Source organism: Pelophylax lessonae (genome assembly GCF_965119305.1).
Source record: "Pelophylax lessonae genome assembly, chromosome: 4".
In the NCBI taxonomy this organism is placed as follows: domain Eukaryota; kingdom Metazoa; phylum Chordata; class Amphibia; order Anura; family Ranidae; genus Pelophylax; species Pelophylax lessonae.
Window position 1 is genome coordinate 649,329,619 of NC_138771.1, and position 25,302 is coordinate 649,354,920.

A 25,302-nucleotide genomic window follows, 5' to 3' on the forward strand; every position below is an offset into this window, starting at 1 on the left:
CCTGCAATTGTCAGTTAAAGTAACGCAGTGTCTTATCACAAAAAATGGCCTGGTCATAAAGGGGGGGTTGGGTAAATTTTCCGGAGGTCAAGTGGGTAAGGAGCCTTTGTCTCGGTGACTCTGTGGACATCTAAGCCAATGACAGTTAATAATCCATATTAAATGTATCAGTTTTAAAATTTTCAGTATTAAATTAATAATAATAAATAATAATTTAATTAAAATGTAATTATTATTAATATAAGCTTATGTAACTCATCTACTGGTCTGTAAAGATTTATTTTTATGAAGGTCCCTGGGGCAGGTTGGGATTGTTCTCCTGGATAATTGGGTTGGATATAACACCAGCTCCACATATACAGAAATAAAACAGTGCGTGGGGCCTGAGTGTCAAACAATTATATCTCAAAGGGGTAAAAGGGAAAATCAGGAAGCCTGTGTTCTTTATTATATATATATATATATATATATATATATATATATATATATATATATATATATATATATATGAGATTAATACGATGGTGAGAGACACTTCAGATTACAGCGTGACAAAGTCAATGAAACCTGAAAATATCACCCAGTTTGCTACGGTTGTTATATGACACCACAATAACCAGCAATAATACAACACAAGAAGAAGAAACAAAGAATTTATTTTTGAAGAAAATGATTGCATCATTAAATTTTTCAGACAACCAGCAGATTGGATGTATACAGCGATTGCTCCATCTCAAAGAAATGGTTCTGATTATTTTTGCTCACCTCGTTCCATGCATTTAAAGTAAATGTAAACCCGAAACTGGATGACCTTCAGTTTGCTATGTGCATCGTGTATCCAACAATTGTCATGTTTTTTTCCAAAAATACTGTAACCACATATACTGTATATAATAACAGAACAATCAAAATGTAACGCTAGTATTTTTTTTTATTTATAACAATTTATTGCAATACATTTACAACACCAATTAGGTACACACACAAAAAAATATATATTATCCAAAATAACTCAAATATACAATAATTAAAAAACGAAGAAATATGTAATTAAATAAATACATAAATAAATCAATTTCCATAATCACACATAATAAGACACATATGGGAAGATTTACTAAAATTGGAGCATGCAACATCTGGTGCAACTCTGCATAGAAAACATTTACAACACCAATAAGGTACACAAAAAAAAAAAAAATTATTATCCAAAATAACTTAAATATACAATGACTAAAAAATAAATAAATAGATAAATAGATAAATAAATACATTTCCATAATCAAACATAATAAGACACATAGGGAGTGAGTTACTAAAACTGGAGAGTGAAAAATCTGGTGGAGCTCTGCACAGAAACCAATCAGCTTCCAGATTTTATTCTCAAAGTAGTCCAGTTTGAGTAAATAAATAACATCCAATAAATAACATCAGAAACAAGTCCTCTTAAACCATATGTTTTCTACAAAAAAAGCTGTTTCTCAAATATGCAATAATTAAAAAAAAAAAAAAAAAACAACAAATAAATAAATAGATACATAAATAAATAAATTTCCATAATCACGCATAATAAGACACATATGGGAAGATTTACTAAAATTGGAGCATGCAACGTCTTGTGCATAGAAAACATTTACAACACCAATAAGGTACACAAAAAAAAAAAAAAAAATGATAATAATTATCCAAAATATCTTAAATATACAATGACTAAAAAATAAATAAATAAATATATAAATAGATAAATAAATACATTTCCATAATCACACATAATAAGACACATATGGGAAGATTTACTAATATTGGAGCATGCAATATCTGGTGCAACTCTGCATAGAAAACATTTACAACACCAATAAGGTACACAAAAAAAAAAAATAATTATCCAAAATAACTTAAATATACAATGACTAAAAAATAAATAAATAGATAAATAAATACATTTCCATAATCAAACACAATAAGACACATAGGGAGTGAGTTACTAAAACTGGAGAGTGCAAAATTTGGTGGAGCTCTGCACAGAAACCAATCGGCTTCCAGATTTTATTCTCAAAGTAGTCCAGTTTGAGTAAATAAATAACATCCAATAAATAACATCAGAAACAAATCCTCTTAACCCACATGTTTTCTACAAAAAAAGCTGTTTCTCAAATATGCAATAATAAAAAAAAAAAAACAACAAATAAATAAATAGATACATAAATAAATAAATTTCCATAATCACGCATAATAAGACACATATGGGAAGATTTACTAAAATTGGAGCATGCAACGTCTTGTGCATAGAAAACATTTACAACACCAATAAGGTACACAAAAAAAAAAAAAAATATATATATATATATATATATATATATATATATATATATATATATATATAATAATTATCCAAAATATCTTAAATATACAATGACTAAAAAAATTAATAAATAAATATATAAATAGATAAATAAATACATTTCCATAATCACACATAATAAGACACATAGTGGGTGAGTTACTAAAACTGGAGAGTGCAATACCTGGTGGAGCTCTGCACAGAAACCAATCAGCTTCCAGGTTTTTTTCCTCAAAGCTTAATTGAACAAATTTAAGTTAGAATCTGATTGGCTACCATGCACAGCTGCACCAGATTGGGAGTAGTCCAGTTTGAGTAAATAAATAACATCCAATAAATGACATCAGAAACAAGTCCTCTTAACCCACATGTTTTCTACAAAAAAAGCTGTTTCTCAAATATGCAATAATTAAAAAAAAAAAAAAAAAAAAAAAACAAATAAATAAATAGATACATAAATAAATACATTTCCATAATCACGCATAATAAGACACATATGGGAAGATTTACTAAAATTGGAGCATGCAACGTCTTGTGCATAGAAAACATTTACCACACCAATAAGGTACACAAAAAAAAAAAATATATATATATATATATATATATATATATATATATATATAATAATTATCCAAAATATCTTAAATATACAATGACTAAAAAAATTAATAAATAAATATATAAATAGATAAATAAATACATTTCCATAATCACACATAATAAGACACATAGGGGGTGAGTTACTAAAACTGGTGCAAAATCTGGTGGAGCTCTGCACAGAAACCAATCAGCTTCCAGGTTTTATTCCTCAAAGCTTAATTGAACCGATTTGAGTTCGAATCTGATTGGCTACCATGCACAGCTGCACCAGATTGGGAGTAGTCCAGTTTGAGTAAATAAATAACATCCAATAAATGACATCAGAAACAAGTCCTCTTAACCCACATGTTTTCTACACAAAACCTGTTTCTCAAATATGCAATAATTAAAATAAGAAAAAATAAATAAATAAATAAATAGATACATAAAACAATACATTTCCATAATCACACATAATAAGACACATATGGCAAGATTTACTAAAATTGGAGCATGCAACATCTGGTGCAGCTCTGCATAGAAACCAATCAGCTTCCAGGTTTTATTCTCAAAGCCTAATTGAACAAGCTCAAGTTAAAAGCTGATTGGCTACCATGCACAGCTGCACCAGATTGGGAGTAGTCCAGTTTTGAGTAAATAAATAACATCCAATAAATAACATCAGAAACAACTCCTCTTAACCCACATGTTTTCTACACATTGCCAAATATTTTTTTAAGAAAAATAAAATCCATTTTTAGTGAAGATATTCCCCCTTCATGACCAGGGGCATTTTTTGCCATTCAGCACTGTGCTACTTTAACTGGCAATTGTGTGATCATGTAATACTGTACCCAAATAAAATTTATATAATTTTTTTCCACACAATTAGAGCTTTCTGTTGGTAAAATATAATCATCGTCACTGGGTTTTTTTTTTTTTTTTTTTTTTTGCTATATAAATGATAAAATTCGGAAAATTAAAAAAAAAAAATCATGTTTTTCTTAGTTTCTGTTATAACATTTTGCAAACAATTTTGCAAACATTTAAATCTTTCTTCATAAATATAGGCCAAAAAAAAAGTCTGCTACGTTTCTTTGGAAAAAATAAATTAAATCAGTGTACATTATTTAGTTTGTGGGAAAGTTACAGAGTCTACAAACTATGGTACTGTATATACCATATATACTCGAGTATAAGCCAAGATTTTCAGCATGTTTTTTTATGCTGAAAAAGTCCCCCTCGGCTTATACTCGAGTCACTGGCTGACTTACTTTTTAAAAATGGCGCTGCCCGGCGCCAACGTGTCACCGCGTGTGCACCGCATGCCCGGGAATAGCCAAACGTGTATGGGCTTTCCCGAGCATCGGCGGTGCATGCGCAGTGACGTGTTGGCGCCGGGCGGCGCCATTTTTAAATCTAAGGTGCCTCACCGACAGGTAAGTGAGACTCCTCCGCAGTCCCTGCATTTCCTCATGCAGTGCTGTGGGCATGGTACAGGACATTCTCCATTGCATCTCCTGTGCCATGCCTGTACCTACTGTGCCATGCCTATACCTACTGTGCCATGCCTGTACCTACTGTGCCATGCCTATACCTACTGTGCCATGCCTGTACCTAGTGTGCCATGCCTATACCTACTGTGCCATGCCTGTACCTACTGTGCCATGCCTATACCTACCGTGCCACCATGCCTGTGCCTACTGTGGAATGCCTATACCATCACCTGTGCCATGCCTATACCATCTCCTGTACCATGACCTGTGCCATGCCTATACCATCACCTGTGCCATGCCTGTACTATGACCTGTTACATGTCTGTACCATGACCTGTACCATGACCTGTGCCATGCCTGTACCTTGACCAGTGCCATGTCTGTACCATGACCTGTGCCATCTCCTGTACCATGCCTGAACCATCTCCTGTACCATGCCTAAACCATCTCCTGTACCATGCCCGCAGCCCTGCATCTCCTGTACCATGCCCGCAGCCCTGCATCTCCTGTACCATGTCCGCAGCCCCCGTTTTGTGTCTCGTGGTGGTCCAGTTGGGTCCAGTAGCTGCTGCATTTTCCACCCTAGGCTTATACTCGAATCAGTACGTTTTTCCACTTTTTTGTGGTAAAATTAGGTGCCTCGGCTTATATTCGGGTCAGCTTATACTCGAGTATATACGGTATCTGAAAATTGATCAATCCTGATGTACTGTATTTCTTGAGGCTCTAAAATGCCAGGACAGTACAAATATGCCCCAAATAACCCCTTTTTGGAAAATAGACACTCCAAGGTATTTAATAAGAGACATGGAAAGTTATTTAAAGTTGTAATACTTGTCATAAGTTTCTGGAAAATCAAGAAATTAAAAAAAATTCACATTTTTTTTCTTTTTTTTTTAAATACCAGTGTCACCAGGGCAGTACGACGTCATCATATGACTTGTTTGGTGGTAATTGAGGATACTGACAGTATGTATAAAAAAATAAAAAAAATAATAATTTTGTTTTAATATTTTTTAAATTTTTTCCTGTTTTTAATTCTTTTTTTCTTCCTTTACAATTTTTTTTTTTTTTTTTTTTACGCATGTCCATCAACAACTGACTGTTGCTTACTAGGTGTTGTGTTATTGCATAGCGATCATGAGGTATCCGGGCCACTCACAGTGCACTGTAATCACAGATCTTGCCGCTGCATTCCCCAGGGGGCATGCCAGTGTGCATGAGCGGGGCGACATATGGGGACATCACAGTACCTGCTCAAGCCCTCAGCTGGCAAGTGGATAATAATATTGATAATATTAATAATAATAATAATAATGTTTCATTAGAAAAAAGTGGAGTTATCCTTTAAAGTGTATTAAATGTTAAAAAAATTCAGTTGGATAGAATAGGTAAAGGTCCAGTTTATTTTGGGATTTTTTCAGGCTTTTTTCCTATTTTTGTTCCTTCAAGGAGATTCACTTCCTGTACCAGAGACCCAACAGGACATAACAGATCTCTCCAAAAGGAGACAGCAAAACAGGTGTCCACATTGGAAGTTTTCCTCTCTTTTTATTATTTCTGTATTGAAGACAGAGATCCCTGGGACAAACAGAGATGGGGAACCTCCCCAGCCAAGACACGAATAGCAATAAAAACCTGACAGCGTCCTAACCTTTCCATATTCCACCTAAACCAAAAAAAAAAAATTGGAAAATTGTATCATACTTTAATAATAATTTTCCTTTCCTGGTGCCTATACATGGCCGCATACATGTGGAAGTAGCCCCGCCTACTTCTGCCCATTGGACCAGTGCATAGCTATAAAAAGTTAACACCCACACAACAGTCCATTCCCTGTACATCGCTAGGAACAAACTGGGTGGGTCCAGTATGCTGCTATGGATAGACACAAGGAAAGAAAATTATGGTAAATATGATGCAATTTTCTGTTTTCCGGTGCCTCCATGGCAGCATACATGTGATAAAGCAATAACTAGCTACCAGGGTGGGAAGCTTCAGCAAATCATATCATATAAGAAAGTGAGCAAGCTACTGGCTTCTTGTCAAAGACAATAGTGCTGAAAGAGCGCGCCATAATAGAACCCATCATTATGTTGGCTGACATCTCCGCATAAGGTGCCCTCGATGTCCAGATGCTGCTGAAGGAAGGTACACCAATTACTTTTGGTGGCTGCAGCCCAGCCATATAGTGGGCCCTTAGAATTAACTATAGGAAGCGCAAGGCTAATGACTGTTTGCAAGTGTACTATCATTGATCTGGATGTGTTGAAGTACTGCACCTAAAATCACTCAAAACAATCCTACTATGGGATGGGCAAACAAACACCCACAGGCTCTTGATGCCATGACAACAGCTCGAAGAACCTCCCCAATAACTCTTATACCAGAAGCTGGCTTCAGATAAGGGCAAATATCTACCTGGTAGAAAAACAATTGAGCACCATCCACGATACCTTCGCCATCTGCACCAACATCCAAATCCTAGGACAGGCCCCCGAAGCACACCCCCCTCAAGGGGGCATGCCCTAAAAGCGTGCCCCAAAAATGCCAGTGCAGATGGAAAATGACAACCGACAGCACCCAAATGCTCCCAATGCAAGCACAATTATCTGGCTACAATCACCTCAAACTTCTGATAGAACACGGGGAATAGAAGCTTAGTTGGCAGTCTTGCCAATCTAAGAAACAGTAGTCTGCAGCCTAAAGCTCAGGAAGCACTCATAGATTTTGTAGAGTGAATCTTGTCAGGACAGGATGGAACCTGAACCCTAGACCATGGAGTTGGTTGATGGTCTGCCAAGTAGACTTGACATTGAGGTAGAAATCAGAGCATCAGTACAGGGTCCATCTTAACCACTTTACCACCGGAGGATTTTGCTGTTCTACGTCTGGGCCACTTTTTGCGATTCGGCACTGTGCGACTTTAACTGACAATTGCAAGGTCATGCAATGCCATACCCAAACAAAATTTACATCCTTTTTTTCCCCACAAACAGAGCTTTCTTTTGGTGGTATTTGATCACCTCTGCAATTTTTACTTTTTGCGCTATAAACAAAAAAAGAGCAACAATTTTGAAAAAAATAACAATATTTTTCCCATTTTTTTATATGAAATTCCCCCCAAAAAAATGTAAAAATCTAAATTTTTTATCATTTTAGGCCAATTTGTTTTCTGCTAGATATTTTTGGTAAAAAAAAAATCGCAATAAGCGTATTTTGATTGGTTTGCGCAAAAGTTATTGCGTTTACTAACTAAGGGAAAGATTTTTGTCATTTTAACGCCTAATGGCCTAATGGCGGCGATCTGCGATTTTTTTTTGCGGGACTGCGACATTGCGGCGGACAGATCAGACCCTTGACTGACATTTTTGACACTTTTGGGGGTACCAGTGACATTACTACAGTAATCAGTGCTATAAATATTCACTGTTACTTTAAAAATGACACTGGGAGGGAAGGGGTTAACTTTATTGGAGAGGGAGGGGTTAATGTATACCTGGTGCTTACTGACGTGTGAGGGGGGAGGCGACTGAGTGACACAAGGACAGATCGCAGGTTCAGCTATACTGAACCCTGCAATCTGACCCTGCCTGTCACTTAGGAGATCCGCCCGCTTTGTTTACACAAGCGGGCGGATCTCCAGACTCGATTCCCCGACGATCGGGGAAGAGCAGCGGCGATCGCTGCTGCTCCTCCCCTGGCCCGACTCCCGCTGTGACTGAATACAGCGGGAGCGAGTCTCTGGCGCCGCGCGCCGCCGAGAAGGGGGAGTGTCTGCCAACGTAGGTCTACGTCATCAGACCTACAAGAGCCACTTTGCCGCAGTAGAGCTCTAGTGAGCAGACGGCAAGTGGTTAAAAAACAAGAGGAGAGAAAGGGCTGAGAGATAAAAATTCCATCCTGACCACATTCAACCAAGAGACAAAAACTTCCTTTGGGTGAACTGGATACAGACCATAGAACTGAATAAGGATGTCCTATTTGAGGAGACAGGTAGAAACTACCCCAAGCAAGATGGAGAACTGGGTTCTAACAACCTTGTCTTATGTTAAACCCGTGAAATGTTCCAAGTCAGACAGGGCCACCAGTCTTAAACAGTCATCTCCCCAAGTGGAGGCTATGAGTGAACTACTTAAGATCCCACAAAGTCACATGGGCAGCAATATTAAGGGCTAAATGCTGACCTATGCCCAGCTGCAGGAGAGGAGGACTAGTTCAGCAAAGAAATTTCTGGGGAGAAAGTCCTGAGACTTACACCAAGATATGCATTCATCACATGTCCAGCAATAGATTTAACATGTAGACCTTCCTGCTTAGCATCAAGGGATTCCTAGACTCCACAATGCACTGTCTCTCAGAATTTGAGCTTCAATCGTTAGGCTGTTCAAGGTATCTTGAAAGTGGATGGCAAAACACATTCATTGGGAACAGATGATCCTGATCCAGTAGATCCCTTGGAGAAACTGTCCAACGTCCCTTTAGGTTGGTGTACCACATCTGTCTACATCAGCCTAGAATGATGAGGATTATTGAAATGCTTTCCATTCCGAACGTGCGAGACAACAAGGGAAGGAAGTACTGAAAGTCACAGGAGCATCCTACCAGAGGACCACTGCATCTAAGCCATAACTGCTTAGCCTTTAGTTTGCCCTCCAGATCCAGGTAGTAAACCTCTGAAGTTGCCTACCTGGGTGTAACGCTCCTGCGTTTTATGTATGATGTGGATTTACAGCTGCAGAAATATTCCACTTCAGTAGTCATGTAGAGAAACGCTGAGACACCAATCCCAACTCCCAAAGACTCATCATGTGTGGATGATCTCAATTCAGCAAGTAAATACACACACTCAATAAGATGTTCCTAGAGTGACTTATGTATATAGTAACACAGTGATGATAGGCTGAAGAGACAGGTTGGGTAGAGGTGGTAGATGACAGACACTTGAAAGGAAATGTTCTTGAAAGTAAGATAGTAGCAGATGGGATGCAGATAGGTTAGCAATCATGTATGGTAGCAGATGATAGAGTAGCAGGTGAACATACAGGAGAGACCAACCCAGTGCAAGAGCAAATGGTAGTAGGCTCAAGAGCTAGCAATCTTAGATAATGCAGATGTAATAATAGTCCTTAGTATGCAGAGCTAGATAGTGTAAGCTTTAGTATGAAGGTTTATAGAGGTTTCCCCTGTGGGGTACTTATCACTAGTAGCAATGTAGCAGAGGAGAGGTTCGTCAAGAGCGGATGATCCGGTAGCGGGATACAGGGATCAGCGCAGCGTGGTTCCGTCAGCGAGGTATGCTTGCAAGCATGAGAGCTTCAAGACAGGTTAGCATCAAGGCACAAAGCAGGTTGAACGAACACATGTGAGTGAGAGCTGGTGATTTAAATAGCTGTTCAGTCCGGCGCTCAGTGATGATGTCAGCACTCTTAAAGGGAAACACACCTATATGTGCTTCATCTATCTAGGTAGATGGAAAGCACCCGGAAATGATGTGATAGGAGGCACTGAGAGTGCCAGAACCTTACACTGGGACACCTCCAGCAATAGCTCCAGGGATAGAAATCACTCTTTCAGGTTTAGGCGCTACTGTCAGATGCAGTCTGCCTGCCACTGTGTATCCTACATCGAGGGGCAAGCCCAATTTAATGGCTTAGATCCTCGTTAAGGATGACTAGTCTAACCTCTAGATAATGTGATACATGCATCTGCCTTAATATTGCAGATTGCCTTTTCTAGTTGATACATATCAGATATATATTACCCTATATTTGTTTCTTTTTAGGAAACATTATTGTGGGATCTTCTATTCTGATCCACTTTCTTCTTCTACCCAGTCCCCGCCCATATTTATGGCCGGGCATTACTGAGGTAAGACAACCTCTCTTAACCACCATAGCCCCATGAGCTACGGCCTAAGCTAAAAACACTAAGTGCCCCTCCTGTCTCCTCTTTCTAGGTGAGACAACAGGGTGGCCATACATGAAAATAAAAAGCATATATTTTATTTATTTTTTCTTTTTCATCTTGTAGATCATATTTTTCTTCAGCTGCATTTGTATGCCCTATTTGTGTTCGGTCTCCTGTGTCCGCCCCCGGGGGGTTTCCCTCTGGCCTTGTGGTCGCACCTCCTACTACAGCGTGCTTCATTGCATGCCGAACAGGTAGGATAGTGTACATTACTTTTGACTTCTGTGTCATGGACACTATTCAATTTTTTGGTTTACTATAGCCACTATTTTGAATAAGCTCTGACATTATATCATTAAATGTACAAGCTATTACAAATATGTATATCATGATTTTGTACTAATTGTATTTTTCTTTTTTCTTTATCACCTTAGCTCATTAGTACATTTCTTTCATGACAAATATATTTATGTGATACCCTCAAAGATACCCCTGAAGAAGCGGCGGTAGTGCTGCGAAACATGTTGGGTTAATTGTTGTGGGCTACCACGCCTCCTGCACAAAGACCATCCATTGTGGATGCAACTGGGTACAAAAGCATACACACTACTTACCCTTGTGTTTAGGAGAATATGTATATGACTATATTTGTATGAAATTATATGGCTGTTTATTGTCGGTGTGATATAATCCAATTTTGTACAATATACTGTGACTCCTCCAATCACAGTGTATTTTTTATTGCTGTTTACAATAAAGTTATATTTTGCTTTTTTACTTTAATATATGTTTTTTTGTCATATCTGGTATACCACATAATACCTAAGCACCCTATTGTAAAGTCCCCTTTGTGGCACCCAGCTATACTTCCTAGTATAACTCCTCACACTTAAATATTCAATAGGGACGTGGTGCTTTTCAAATACTTTAAACTTAATAGAGATAGTCCTCTGTTTACATGCCACTGTGTATACCTGGAATGCTCGTGCCTGACAAGGCTGAAAGCCTGATGTTTTGCCAAGGATACCAATCTATCTTTTGCTACGGCAAAACTCTTGATCCACCTGAAAATTGATGTACACCACCTTCGTGACATTGTTTGCTTGTATACCTGGTGCTTACTGACGTGTGAGGGGGGAGGCGACTGAGTGACACAAGGACAGATCGCAGGTTCAGCTATACTGAACCCTGCAATCTGACCCTGCCTGTCACTTAGGAGATCCGCCCGCTTTGTTTACACAAGCGGGCGGATCTCCAGACTCGATTCCCCGACGATCGGGGAAGAGCAGCGGCGATCGCTGCTGCTCCTCCCCTGGCCCGACTCCCGCTGTGACTGAATACAGCGGGAGCGAGTCTCTGGCGCCGCGCGCCGCCGAGAAGGGGGAGTGTCTGCCAACGTAGGTCTACGTCATCAGACCTACAAGAGCCACTTTGCCGCAGTAGAGCTCTAGTGAGCAGACGGCAAGTGGTTAAAAAACAAGAGGAGAGAAAGGGCTGAGAGATAAAAATTCCATCCTGACCACATTCAACCAAGAGACAAAAACTTCCTTTGGGTGAACTGGATACAGACCATAGAACTGAATAAGGATGTCCTATTTGAGGAGACAGGTAGAAACTACCCCAAGCAAGATGGAGAACTGGGTTCTAACAACCTTGTCTTATGTTAAACCCGTGAAATGTTCCAAGTCAGACAGGGCCACCAGTCTTAAACAGTCATCTCCCCAAGTGGAGGCTATGAGTGAACTACTTAAGATCCCACAAAGTCACATGGGCAGCAATATTAAGGGCTAAATGCTGACCTATGCCCAGCTGCAGGAGAGGAGGACTAGTTCAGCAAAGAAATTTCTGGGGAGAAAGTCCTGAGACTTACACCAAGATATGCATTCATCACATGTCCAGCAATAGATTTAACATGTAGACCTTCCTGCTTAGCATCAAGGGATTCCTAGACTCCACAATGCACTGTCTCTCAGAATTTGAGCTTCAATCGTTAGGCTGTTCAAGGTATCTTGAAAGTGGATGGCAAAACACATTCATTGGGAACAGATGATCCTGATCCAGTAGATCCCTTGGAGAAACTGTCCAACGTCCCTTTAGGTTGGTGTACCACATCTGTCTACATCAGCCTAGAATGATGAGGATTATTGAAATGCTTTCCATTCCGAACGTGCGAGACAACAAGGGAAGGAAGTACTGAAAGTCACAGGAGCATCCTACCAGAGGACCACTGCATCTAAGCCATAACTGCTTAGCCTTTAGTTTGCCCTCCAGATCCAGGTAGTAAACCTCTGAAGTTGCCTACCTGGGTGTAACGCTCCTGCGTTTTATGTATGATGTGGATTTACAGCTGCAGAAATATTCCACTTCAGTAGTCATGTAGAGAAACGCTGAGACACCAATCCCAACTCCCAAAGACTCATCATGTGTGGATGATCTCAATTCAGCAAGTAAATACACACACTCAATAAGATGTTCCTAGAGTGACTTATGTATATAGTAACACAGTGATGATAGGCTGAAGAGACAGGTTGGGTAGAGGTGGTAGATGACAGACACTTGAAAGGAAATGTTCTTGAAAGTAAGATAGTAGCAGATGGGATGCAGATAGGTTAGCAATCATGTATGGTAGCAGATGATAGAGTAGCAGGTGAACATACAGGAGAGACCAACCCAGTGCAAGAGCAAATGGTAGTAGGCTCAAGAGCTAGCAATCTTAGATAATGCAGATGTAATAATAGTCCTTAGTATGCAGAGCTAGATAGTGTAAGCTTTAGTATGAAGGTTTATAGAGGTTTCCCCTGTGGGGTACTTATCACTAGTAGCAATGTAGCAGAGGAGAGGTTCGTCAAGAGCGGATGATCCGGTAGCGGGATACAGGGATCAGCGCAGCGTGGTTCCGTCAGCGAGGTATGCTTGCAAGCATGAGAGCTTCAAGACAGGTTAGCATCAAGGCACAAAGCAGGTTGAACGAACACATGTGAGTGAGAGCTGGTGATTTAAATAGCTGTTCAGTCCGGCGCTCAGTGATGATGTCAGCACTCTTAAAGGGAAACACACCTATATGTGCTTCATCTATCTAGGTAGATGGAAAGCACCCGGAAATGATGTGATAGGAGGCACTGAGAGTGCCAGAACCTTACACTGGGACACCTCCAGCAATAGCTCCAGGGATAGAAATCACTCTTTCAGGTTTAGGCGCTACTGTCAGATGCAGTCTGCCTGCCACTGTGTATCCTACATCGAGGGGCAAGCCCAATTTAATGGCTTAGATCCTCGTTAAGGATGACTAGTCTAACCTCTAGATAATGTGATACATGCATCTGCCTTAATATTGCAGATTGCCTTTTCTAGTTGATACATATCAGATATATATTACCCTATATTTGTTTCTTTTTAGGAAACATTATTGTGGGATCTTCTATTCTGATCCACTTTCTTCTTCTACCCAGTCCCCGCCCATATTTATGGCCGGGCATTACTGAGGTAAGACAACCTCTCTTAACCACCATAGCCCCATGAGCTACGGCCTAAGCTAAAAACACTAAGTGCCCCTCCTGTCTCCTCTTTCTAGGTGAGACAACAGGGTGGCCATACATGAAAATAAAAAGCATATATTTTATTTATTTTTTCTTTTTCATCTTGTAGATCATATTTTTCTTCAGCTGCATTTGTATGCCCTATTTGTGTTCGGTCTCCTGTGTCCGCCCCCGGGGGGTTTCCCTCTGGCCTTGTGGTCGCACCTCCTACTACAGCGTGCTTCATTGCATGCCGAACAGGTAGGATAGTGTACATTACTTTTGACTTCTGTGTCATGGACACTATTCAATTTTTTGGTTTACTATAGCCACTATTTTGAATAAGCTCTGACATTATATCATTAAATGTACAAGCTATTACAAATATGTATATCATGATTTTGTACTAATTGTATTTTTCTTTTTTCTTTATCACCTTAGCTCATTAGTACATTTCTTTCATGACAAATATATTTATGTGATACCCTCAAAGATACCCCTGAAGAAGCGGCGGTAGTGCTGCGAAACATGTTGGGTTAATTGTTGTGGGCTACCACGCCTCCTGCACAAAGACCATCCATTGTGGATGCAACTGGGTACAAAAGCATACACACTACTTACCCTTGTGTTTAGGAGAATATGTATATGACTATATTTGTATGAAATTATATGGCTGTTTATTGTCGGTGTGATATAATCCAATTTTGTACAATATACTGTGACTCCTCCAATCACAGTGTATTTTTTATTGCTGTTTACAATAAAGTTATATTTTGCTTTTTTACTTTAATATATGTTTTTTTGTCATATCTGGTATACCACATAATACCTAAGCACCCTATTGTAAAGTCCCCTTTGTGGCACCCAGCTATACTTCCTAGTATAACTCCTCACACTTAAATATTCAATAGGGACGTGGTGCTTTTCAAATACTTTAAACTTAATAGAGATAGTCCTCTGTTTACATGCCACTGTGTATACCTGGAATGCTCGTGCCTGACAAGGCTGAAAGCCTGATGTTTTGCCAAGGATACCAATCTATCTTTTGCTACGGCAAAACTCTTGATCCACCTGAAAATTGATGTACACCACCTTCGTGACATTGTTTGCTTGGATCCAGATTGTATACCCTTCCACTAAGGAGGTCTAATACTTCAGGGACAGTTAAACAGCCTTGAACTTCTGGATGTTACCTTGGGAAGCAAGATTCCAAAGACAACCAATCCCCTTGATATCAAGGGTGTCTAGGTCTCTTCCCCAGAAGGATCCACTGTCTGTGGTGTTCTTCCATGGGGATTCCTTAAAACAGGAAAATAAGTCTTCTTTGCTCCAGAGCAAGACCCCTGAACCACAGCAATAGGGAAGTCATCTGACCAAAGACTGAGTCAACTTGTCCTGAGCTGTGGGAAGGGCGGTCCTGATATTCCCAAGGTGAGTCTGTTCCAGTGACGATCTCTGAAGGCTCTGAACCTATCCAAAGTACTGGGATATCTGGAGGACCATGTCAGATTGCTCGATAGAGCTTGTGCCAATTGTTCCCCATCTAAGGAGCTCTCCATGAGAATATTTCAGGAAGGCAATGTCAGGACTGGGTTCCTGCTAGTAACAGTACCATCAGCTCTTTCTTTCAGTGCACAGAGACTATTTAACCAGCTTTGCTTATTCCCTCTGTGCCCTCATGTTGTCAACATCTTCAGTGTGTTACTGCTGTGTTCCTGTGTGTAACCTGGCCTGGCTGACTTCTCTTCTGATTTCTGCTTCTGATTTTTGGCTCCTGACAACACTGACTCCTAGTTCCCTGATCCTGACTCATCTGATTACCTGCTCTGGCTTCCAAACCCTGGCTTTTGTTGTTAAATACGTTCCTGAACTATTGATATTGTTGCTATTACATTAAAGGTGTGATTTAAACTGTATTTTTTCTGTCCCTGCTTGGTTTATGGTTCCTGATAGGCAATAAGGCTAGTACTGGGTCCAGCATCCTAATACATGAGGTGCTAACCAATGGACAAGGAGCAGGATCCCAGATTGGTAGTGCATGGGTCCTATAGCAAGGCACAGAAATTGCTGAAAGGTTGGGAACATTATCCTTGATGCCCACCAAGCCAGAAAGTGTCCCTGGCAAAGGGAGGCAATGCAAATTTTGTATTTTCTATGGAAAACTTGCCTTTGAACCATGCCCTTTAAAACTTCAAGATGCATACCAGGTAATGCCACCATGGGATTTTGGATAGTGAATTGTTTGCTACCACATTTGGGGAAATAGGTTGAATAGGCTAACTCTGGGGGGGGGGGGGGACAGGTGAGGTTAATTCATTGCCAATGATATTTGTAATATGCAGCATGAAGGGGGTTATTGTATTGTCATTGGTCACTAATGCATTAGTGGCCAGTGTCAGATAATTAACCCCTTTGTGCTGCATTAGTGGCACCAGTATCAGTGTTCAATAACCCCTTCAGGCTGCAGCATAAAGGATAAAGGGGGTTTATAAGTACTGACACCATTGCCACGAATGCAGCACAAATGGGTTAATTAGCTGACATGGGTCACTAATGCATTAGTAGAGCAGTTCTAAAATAGACTGGTCATGAAGGGGATAAAATCTTCCAGAGCTCAAGTAGCTAATCAACCCCCCCCCCCCCCCAAAAAGAAAAGAGTTACCCACTCCAGCCAGTTCACATGGGGATCAGACACACTGCCATCAATGCTGGGGGTTATTACATAAGATAGCACTATTGCTGGGGATTATTGTTGCAGAAACTGACATGAATTCTGTGGGTTATCGTTGTGTAAATTGACTGTTGTTTCTAAAACTGGCAGCAATGCCTGGGATCAAATAGTGTAAACTGGCACTGATGCTGGGGATCAAATAGTGGAAACTGGCACTGATGCTGGGGGTTATTATTGCTGCTGCTGACATCAATGCTGTGGATTGTTATTTTGTAAATTGGCACTGATGTTGGTGGTTATTATTATAGAAACTGCCATTTATACTGAGAGTTGATCTTTTCTAAACTGGCACCGATGCTGGGGGATATAATTGCAGAAACTGTGACTGATGCTGGTGGTCATAATTATTATCCACTTGCAGAGCATATCACATGTACGATGGCTCTGCTGCACTGAATCGGCATTCTAAGGTAGGGGGGCACACACTCGCGCCACTGGCGACCTGGCTGTGCTGTGCAGATCAGCAGATGCTGATCAGTGGGTGCCAGCCAATGGATGACCACCGGCACCCACTGATCGTTGGGAAGACACACAGGATAGACCTCTGCCTGTGTAAAAAAGGCGGAGCTCTGTCCTGCCAGCGGTGAAGCAAAGCTGTTTTATTATTACAAAGCACTTTAAGTACCTCTAATAAAATACATATATTTAAAATGTCTGAGCAAACACTGTTTCTGTCTTATTAAACCTAATTTATTTTTGTATTGTTTTAGGTATTTTCTTGTTTTGAAATGACACTGACACTTTCTTTATACCCAGGGGGCAGTGACTGACTGGCAACTTTCGGTCCAGGGGACAAGTTCAATCCAGAGGCCCATGGTGCAGGGACTCGGCCCTCCTCCCACTCTCCCTCTTCCCAGCCTCCTTCTGACCTCCATTCCTGGCTGAAGCTCCGTTCCAGGTACTCTCTACCCATTGGCCGACTCTGTGTTCCCAACCTGGCCAGAAGGGGGGTGGTTGAGGGGTGGTTGAGGGGTGGTTGAGGGGTGGTTGGGGGGAGCTGGGACAGCTTGGTTGGGGCTGGCTGGGGGGGAGTCTCCAGTGGGGCATGGAACCATCTTCTGCTTAGACACAGTTTATACCATCAATACTGGGTGAGGGCTGTGCTCTGTTCTTGTCTTCATCCCGCACTCAGTAGGTCAGCGGTGGGGACTTTTTACTTCTCTTCACCAGGAATCATTTAGGCATGTCTGTGGCAGAAGCAGTGCAGCCTTTTTACAGGGCATCAGACCGGCCCAGGGGGCAATTGCCCCCCTGGCCCAGTCCTTCCCTGGTGGGGGGAACGTAGTTTGGCATCTTCACCCTGGGCACCGGAATGACCTTGTCCCGGCACTGATTGAGTCTCTAGGTAGTGTAGCCAGGATCAGAAAAAATTACCCCAAAGACCGGGCCTTTGAAAATCAAATCCACAGACCCCAGGGCTGTTACAGTTTATAATCAACTTTTTGTGTTCTTTTTCAATACATTTTATTAATTAGTTTTTAATACATACAATACAAAGACCTTATCAGGCTTTGGTCGCACAAAATTACACAACTTAACATGGGGTACAAAATACAGGTGCAAGATAAGGTGCTTCTAAGTTTTGCATGTGGTAAGAATATTATTTAATAGTTTTTTTTTTCTTAATAAAAACATTTGTTCTCATATTTCAGATACTGGTTACACCAGAGAGAACATTCACTGGGATTGCGCTAAGTTCGCCCTAGACACTCTTCTATGGCAGTCTCTATAATACATCATTGTGTGGTTATGGGACACATTGGTGAGCGTCATTTGTTTGAAATGATTAAAAAAAGTGAAAAAAAAAACTAAACACACTTCAAGGGAAAAAGGTAAAAATATAACTAAAATATATACAGTATATATAATGAGTATGGCTTATGGTTTTTGCTATTTCAGATAAACAGTATAACTTTTTGAAATGTATTTAAAGTTCCTGATACTCATTCATTCTCTATGCACAGCAAAAATATAGATTAGGGCCAGATTTAGACTTTGGAGGGCAGGGGGGACATCAGGTTTGGGGGGCCCCTTATGCACGGAGTTGGTTTATATTGTTAGTGACAGTCACACAATTTTAAGCACTTGACCTCTGGAAAGTTTTACCCCCTTCATGACCAGACCATTTTTTGCTATTTAGCACTGTGGATTTTTAACTGGTAATTGTTCGGTCATGCAACACTGTACCCAAATTAATATTTTTTTTTTTCCACAAAAATCAAGCTTTCTTTTGGTGGTATTTGATAACCACTGGGTTTTTTATTTTTTGCTATATAAACAAAAAATTGCAAAAAGTTAAAAAAAAAAAAAAACCATGCTTTTCTTAGTTTCTGTTAAAAATGTTTCAAGCAAATAATCTTTCCTCATAAATGTAGGTCAAAATGTATTCTGCTACATGTCTTTGGTAAAAAATAACCCAAATCAGTGTATATGATTTAGTCTGTGTAAAAGTTATATAGTCCACAAACTATGGTATATACTGTATATATATATATATATATATATATATTTGAGAATTGAGAATTCCTAATGTAGTGAAATTTCCTAAGGTCCTACAATGCCAGGACAGTACAAATAACCCCCAAATGACCCCTTTTTGAAAAATAGACAGTGCACGGTATTTAGTAAGAGGAATGGTGATTTTTTTGAAGTTGTAATTTTTTTTCACAATTCTTTGGAAAATTAAGAAATTACACACAGCTCACAGCGACCCGATACCAAGGACCACAATCCACTGTGTCTGGTGGACACAGCTGATTCAGACCGCGCCTCTGCGTGCCCCAGGGGAGGTGTGCAGTGCGCATGCGGTGCTATGTGCCTGGGGGAGCTGCCCTTCAGCAGTAAATATACTGCTGGTGGTCGGCAAATGTTTACAAAACAGTCTCAATGTATTAACATTTACTGTAGGACCCCAATTGGTAGAATCTTTATATATACTATTTTCATAAACAAATAAGATGTTTATTTCAACAAAATATATATATAACTGTGTTGCGCAGAATAAAAATCCGATAATAAAACAATAAAACCAATACTGGTGCAAATGCAGTCTATTAATTAAAATCTCCTCAATAAAAGGTGCAATAGGATAATATACCCCTGTTCTTCCTAATTAATAATTTGGCGTATATATAATACTCAATGTGAACTGTACAATATGTTTGGTAAATATAAATGTGTTAACACTAATAAAAATAAAGAAATAAATATATTCTCTGCCAATATATAAAAGTTATGAATTGTGAAGTGCAATGTGCAAAGCCTGTGCAAAAATGCCTTAATTTGCGATCCACCGTGACCGACAACCATAAAAAACCTCATAAATAAATCCTTTAAAGGTGTGCAAAATAATTAAATAAAACAAGTGTTAAATATAGTGTCTCATAAACTGGAATGCAAAAATAAAAATATTGGTATTTATTTATTTTTATTTTTATTTTTATTTTTGCATTCCAGTTTATGAGACACTATATTTAACACTTGTTTTATTTAATTATTTTGCACACCTTTATAGGATTTATTTATGAGGTTTTTTATGGTTGTTTATGGTCGTTTCTTTTTATAAGTGTTAACACATTTATATTTACCAAACATTATGTACAGTTCACATTGAGTATTATATATACGCCAAATTATTAATTAGGAAGAACAGGGGTATATTATCCTATTGCACCTATTATTGAGGAGATTTTTATTAATAGACTGAATTTGCACCAGTATTGGTTTTATTGTTTTATTATCGGATTTTTATTCTGCGCAACATAGTTATATATATATTTTGGTATTTTACACTTTTATGAGAAGTGAAGTGTTTGCGGCATTTTAAAAATCTTATTCAAGGGTAGCTCGCAGGAACCTGTTGTTGTTTTAAGATGTTTATTTCAACTGTTTCAGACCAAAAACACCATGAATGTCAAGAACAAGACTCAAGTGACCATGTTTGAGTTTTCTGGTCTTGCTGATGATAAATTAGTTGCCCCGTTCCTCTTCGTGCTCTTTTTGATGGTTTACATGGTGACCGTGCTTGGAAATATTGGGATGATGGCAACGGTACATATCTCACCCAACCTCCACACTCCAATGTACTACTTACTGAAATATCTGTCTATGGTGGACCTCTTCTACTCTTCAGTAATTACTCCTAAAATGTTGTTTGACCTCCTTTCCGAGAGAAAATTAATCACATTAATTGATTGCAGCCTTCAGTTCTATTTCTTTTGTGCACTGGTAGCTACAGAGGTCTTTATCCTCTCAGGAATGGCGTATGATCGATATGTCGCTATATGCCACCCTCTCCACTACATGTCAGTAATGACTAAGAAGAAATGTCTTGGTCTTGTAATTCTCTCGTTCTCTGTTGGCTTTGCGCAGTCAGTTGCACAGACCAGCAGTCTATTCAGTCTTGAATTCTGTGACTCTAACCTTATAGACCACTTCTACTGTGACATCCCTCCACTGGTCAGGTTGTCTTGTTCCAAAACCCGCACCTGCACCATCGTCACCCTTTTCTTTGTGTGTTTTTGTGGCCTAAGTTCAATGACAGAAATCCTGGTCTCCTACACTCTCATTATTCCATTTATCATACGGATAAACTCTGCGGCTGGCAGGAGGAAAGCGTTTAGCACCTGCTCCTCACATCTTATGTGTGCTACCATCTTCTATGTTACGGTTTCCTGTACTTACCTTCATCCATCCTCCAGTACCCTGAAAAAACAGGAAAAGGTATCCTCTGTATTCTACACGGTGGTGACTCCAATGTTGAATCCTCTTATCTACAGCCCGAGGAACCAAGAGGTAAAAAAGGCCATCTTAAGACAGCTTCAGAAAAGCCCCCGTTAACAAACAGTATATGATATCATGATACCTATCCAGCTTAAACATACCTAGATCAAAAGATGGTTGATGATAACCCGTGCGGAAAGAGATATAGAAGTAGTCATTGTTGAGCTTTCCTACTTGTCATGGTAATCCAGTTTAATCTCAGCTAATTCAAGATATAGCTACATGGAAAATACTGTATAGTCTTAAAATGTTAGAGTCACTGGCCCCAGGAGTATGTAGGAGTATGTAGTCTTGACTTCACTGGCTGCATACCTCTTATGAGTCAGTGACTCATAGTTGAAGAAAATATCTAAATCCAAAAGCTTTTTTTATTGAAAGAATAGGGAGTGATTGCAACTTCTGTAGTTTTTTGTGTGTCTGTTTTGTCCCATTATGGATCCTGTCCAGGAGACAAAATAGGAAGTAAAAATAAATCACTTTAAACCCCTCACCTCCTGTTCTGGGAAAAATTAAAACATTTTGGGTTTCCAATCACTTTTTGTCCAGGTGACAATGGTCACCAAGACAAATATCTAAGCAAGGGTCAGTACATCTTTTAGGGAAATCCCTTCCCCAGGTGTGTACTAAAGGGTAAAGGGTTTGAGGGCAGACATTGATGGGAAAAGATGGCCTGCAGTACACCATTATGTGAAGTTATTGCCCAAGTGAAGGACGCCCTTCAGGGCAGGCCCAGTATAAGCCCACTGAAGATCCCATCCAAAGGAACCTACAGTGAGGGAGCTGGAAATGCTAGTCGGCATCCCCGTGTTAAAGCTCAATTTGAACTGTGCAGTGTTGAAGATGTCAGGTTCAAAGAGGTATATTGGTGTATGGGAAAGAACTGTGCATGCTGTTCCTGCTACAGTAAAAAAGTTACAAAGGCTGAATGTGTGGACATTCCTTTATTTCTGGAGGTGGGCTTTGGGCTGGGAGAATATGACCAAAATGGTGGCGTTTTTTTCCAAACTACAGGTGTACAGTGCCCTATCTCATTCCTGATGCAGGAGGACGTAGGCCAGCAGGATCGCTGCTGGCAGCATATGAGGTCCCTGATTACAAATAGAGAAAGTGAATCTCTCCAGTGAGGACACAGACAGTAATAAAAACTTGATAGGTGTTCTAAAGCATTCCTTCTTTATCCAAAACTAAAATACTATCTGTGACCCATATACAAAAAGCTTGGGGAGCTGCTAAAAGCACTGCAAAATTTCCCACTGCAGTCCAAAGCACAGATCAGGTGCTGATGTTCAAACAAGCTCATCCAGGCTGGCAGAAACAGATCAAAAACCAGAAGGTAGAGAGGCCACACACCGGAACCCGGCCACTATATAGAGAGGTAAAGATATGGCTTCAGCCTGAACTCTTCCTGGCTACGCTCCTCTGACATGTTTTGCCTAGGGGACTGAATCATATCCCAGTAGGTGGGGTGAAACATATCAAAGGAGCATAACCAGGAGGAGCTCAGGCTAAAGCCGTATCTTTACCTCTCTAGGCTGGCAGAAACAGATCCGAAAACAGAGGGTAGCTCTACTGTAAATAGAGAGGTAAAGATTCAGCTTCAGCCTGAACTCCTCCTGGCTATGCACTTCTGACATGTTTCACCCCGCCTACCCCTGGGATGGACGAAACATGTCAGAGGAGTGTAACCAGGAGGAATTCAGTCTGAAAACGTTTCTGTGACGGTACTCATTGTCACTGGGAGTGAAAGACAGAAACTTAATGGTTTGGATTGCTTCAAGTGGGACAGTAATATTTGTCAGCAATATCTCTAGAGAAATATGAAGATTTAATCCCACTTTACACTGTGAGACCTATAGCCTGTTGCCATAAAGTCTGACTCCTAAATAATCATAGCAATACATAGATGTGTATTCCATGGACTTCAATGTAGGAGACGGACAGACTGTCATTGGCAGTCTTGTCCTATTGTGTGTTTTGAGGTGGGATGTGTATTGTGTTAAGTTTGCCTGTCCCATTATTAAATGTTAATGACCTCACTGTCCAGATGGCTAGATAATTAGTTCAGGTTAATTCTGTTTCTGTATACAATTTCATCTGCATATGATAATGTAATCAGGCAACCCCTGACCTGTGTGTGGTAATATGATCAGGAGGGGGAGGTCCATGCTGTATATAAATTCTGTGTGACTGTTCAATAAAGAGTGATTCCAGTACAAGCTAAGTTGTTGGCTAGCTTTGTATAAGGGCGGCTGGGAAAATCTGGTATATATGTTCATGACTGCAAGGAAGCCGTATACTGATGGAAGACCACAAGTAGAGTGTGGGTCGGTGGTCCCGTTACAGTTTCTTTACCTTTCTATATAGTGGCTGGGTTCTCATGTGCGGTGTCTCCACCTTCTGTTTTCCTAAAATACAAATTGGACTTCAGATAAAGATTTAGCTTCTTTTTTCTATCCCGTCATTTAAAAAAAAAAATTGTTCCAGGTTTTTAAATGTATTTATGTACATAGAAGAAATCATATTTACTTGTTGCCCATGTTTGCTAAGTTTGGTAGTGCAGCACAATGATTGTACTTTAAGGAGCCTTTCTCTCGGTGACTCTATAAAGTAGTGCACTTAGGGTGGGCAAAGCAGTAGCGAACATAGGGTGGATACTGTGAACATGCAAGCGAATGACAGGTAATAATCTATATTAAATGTATCATTTTTAAATTATTCAGTATCAAATTACAGTGGCTATGAAAAGTCTACACCCCCTGTTAAAATGTCAGGTTTCTGTGATGTAAAAAAATAAGACAAAGATAAATCATTTCAGAACTTTTTCCACCTTTAATGTGGCCTATAAACTGTGCAACTCAATTGAAAAACAAACTGAAATATTTTAGGGGGGGAAGTAAAAATTGAATACTAAAATAATGTGGTTGTATAAGTGTGCACACCCTTTTATAACTGGAAATGTAGCTCAGAAGTGTTCAGAATTAAGCAATCACATTCAAACTCATGTTAACCACTTCCGGCCCGCCGTATGCAAAATGACGGCCGCAGGGTGGTTGTATTATCCTGACTGGGCATCATATGACGCCCAGCAAAATAAGCTAGAGTGACACACTGCAGCTCCGATCATGGTAAAGAGCCTATGTGATCAGATGTGTCCAATCACAGCTGGTCACATTGTAAGCAAGAAGTGCCATTTATTGGCTTTTCCTCTATTCGCGCTGACAAGGCGCGTGTAGAGGAGAGCCGATCAGCGGCTCTCCTGACATGGGGGTCTGCACTGAAAATCAGCATGTTGATTATCAGTACAGACCCATCAAGGATGCCCACTAGAGCCCACCAGAGATGCCAACCCATGCCCACCAGGGATGCCAACCTATGCCCAGCAGGGATGCAAATCAGTGTCCATCATGGATGCCAATCAGTGCCCTTTAGGGATGCCAATCAGTGCCCATCAGTAATGCCTGTCATTGCCTCCTACTCAGTGCTGCCTATCAGTGCCATCTATCAGTGTCCACCAGTGCTACCCATCAATGCCCATCATTGCCACATTTCAGTGCACATCAGTGCCTCCTACGAGTGCCCATCAGTGCCGCCTATCAGTGGCCATCCGTGCTGCATAACAGTGCCACCTATCCTTGCTCAACAGTGTTGCATATCAGTGCTGCCTATCAGTGCTGCATATTAGTGCCTCATCATCAGTGCCCATCAGTGCCACCTCATCAGTGTCCATCAGTGTGGCCTCAAGGATGCTCACTAGAGCCCACCAGAGATGCCAACCTGTGCCCACCAGGGATGCCAACCTGTGCTCACCAGGGACGTAAATCAATGCCCATCAAAGATGCCAATCGGTGCCCTTTAGGGATGCCAATCAGTGCCCATCAGTAATTCCTGTCATTGCCTCCTAATAAGTGCTGCCTATCAGTGCCATCTATCAGTGCCCACCAGTGCTGC

The 25,302-nt window shown here is 40.2% G+C and overlaps 1 protein-coding gene across 1 annotated transcript; it reads left to right on the forward strand.

The window, feature by feature from the left end:
* Window positions 1-20,478: 20,478 nt before the first annotated feature.
* On the forward strand, window positions 20,479-21,411 carry LOC309553025 (olfactory receptor 5AR1-like; the record flags this gene model as incomplete). The annotated part of the gene is made up of 1 exon (XM_082253926.1): window positions 20,479-21,411. One exon carries the CDS (start codon window positions 20,479-20,481, stop codon window positions 21,409-21,411), a length of 933 nt encoding a protein of 310 aa, XP_082110052.1.
* Between the last annotated feature and the right edge of the window lie 3,891 nt (window positions 21,412-25,302).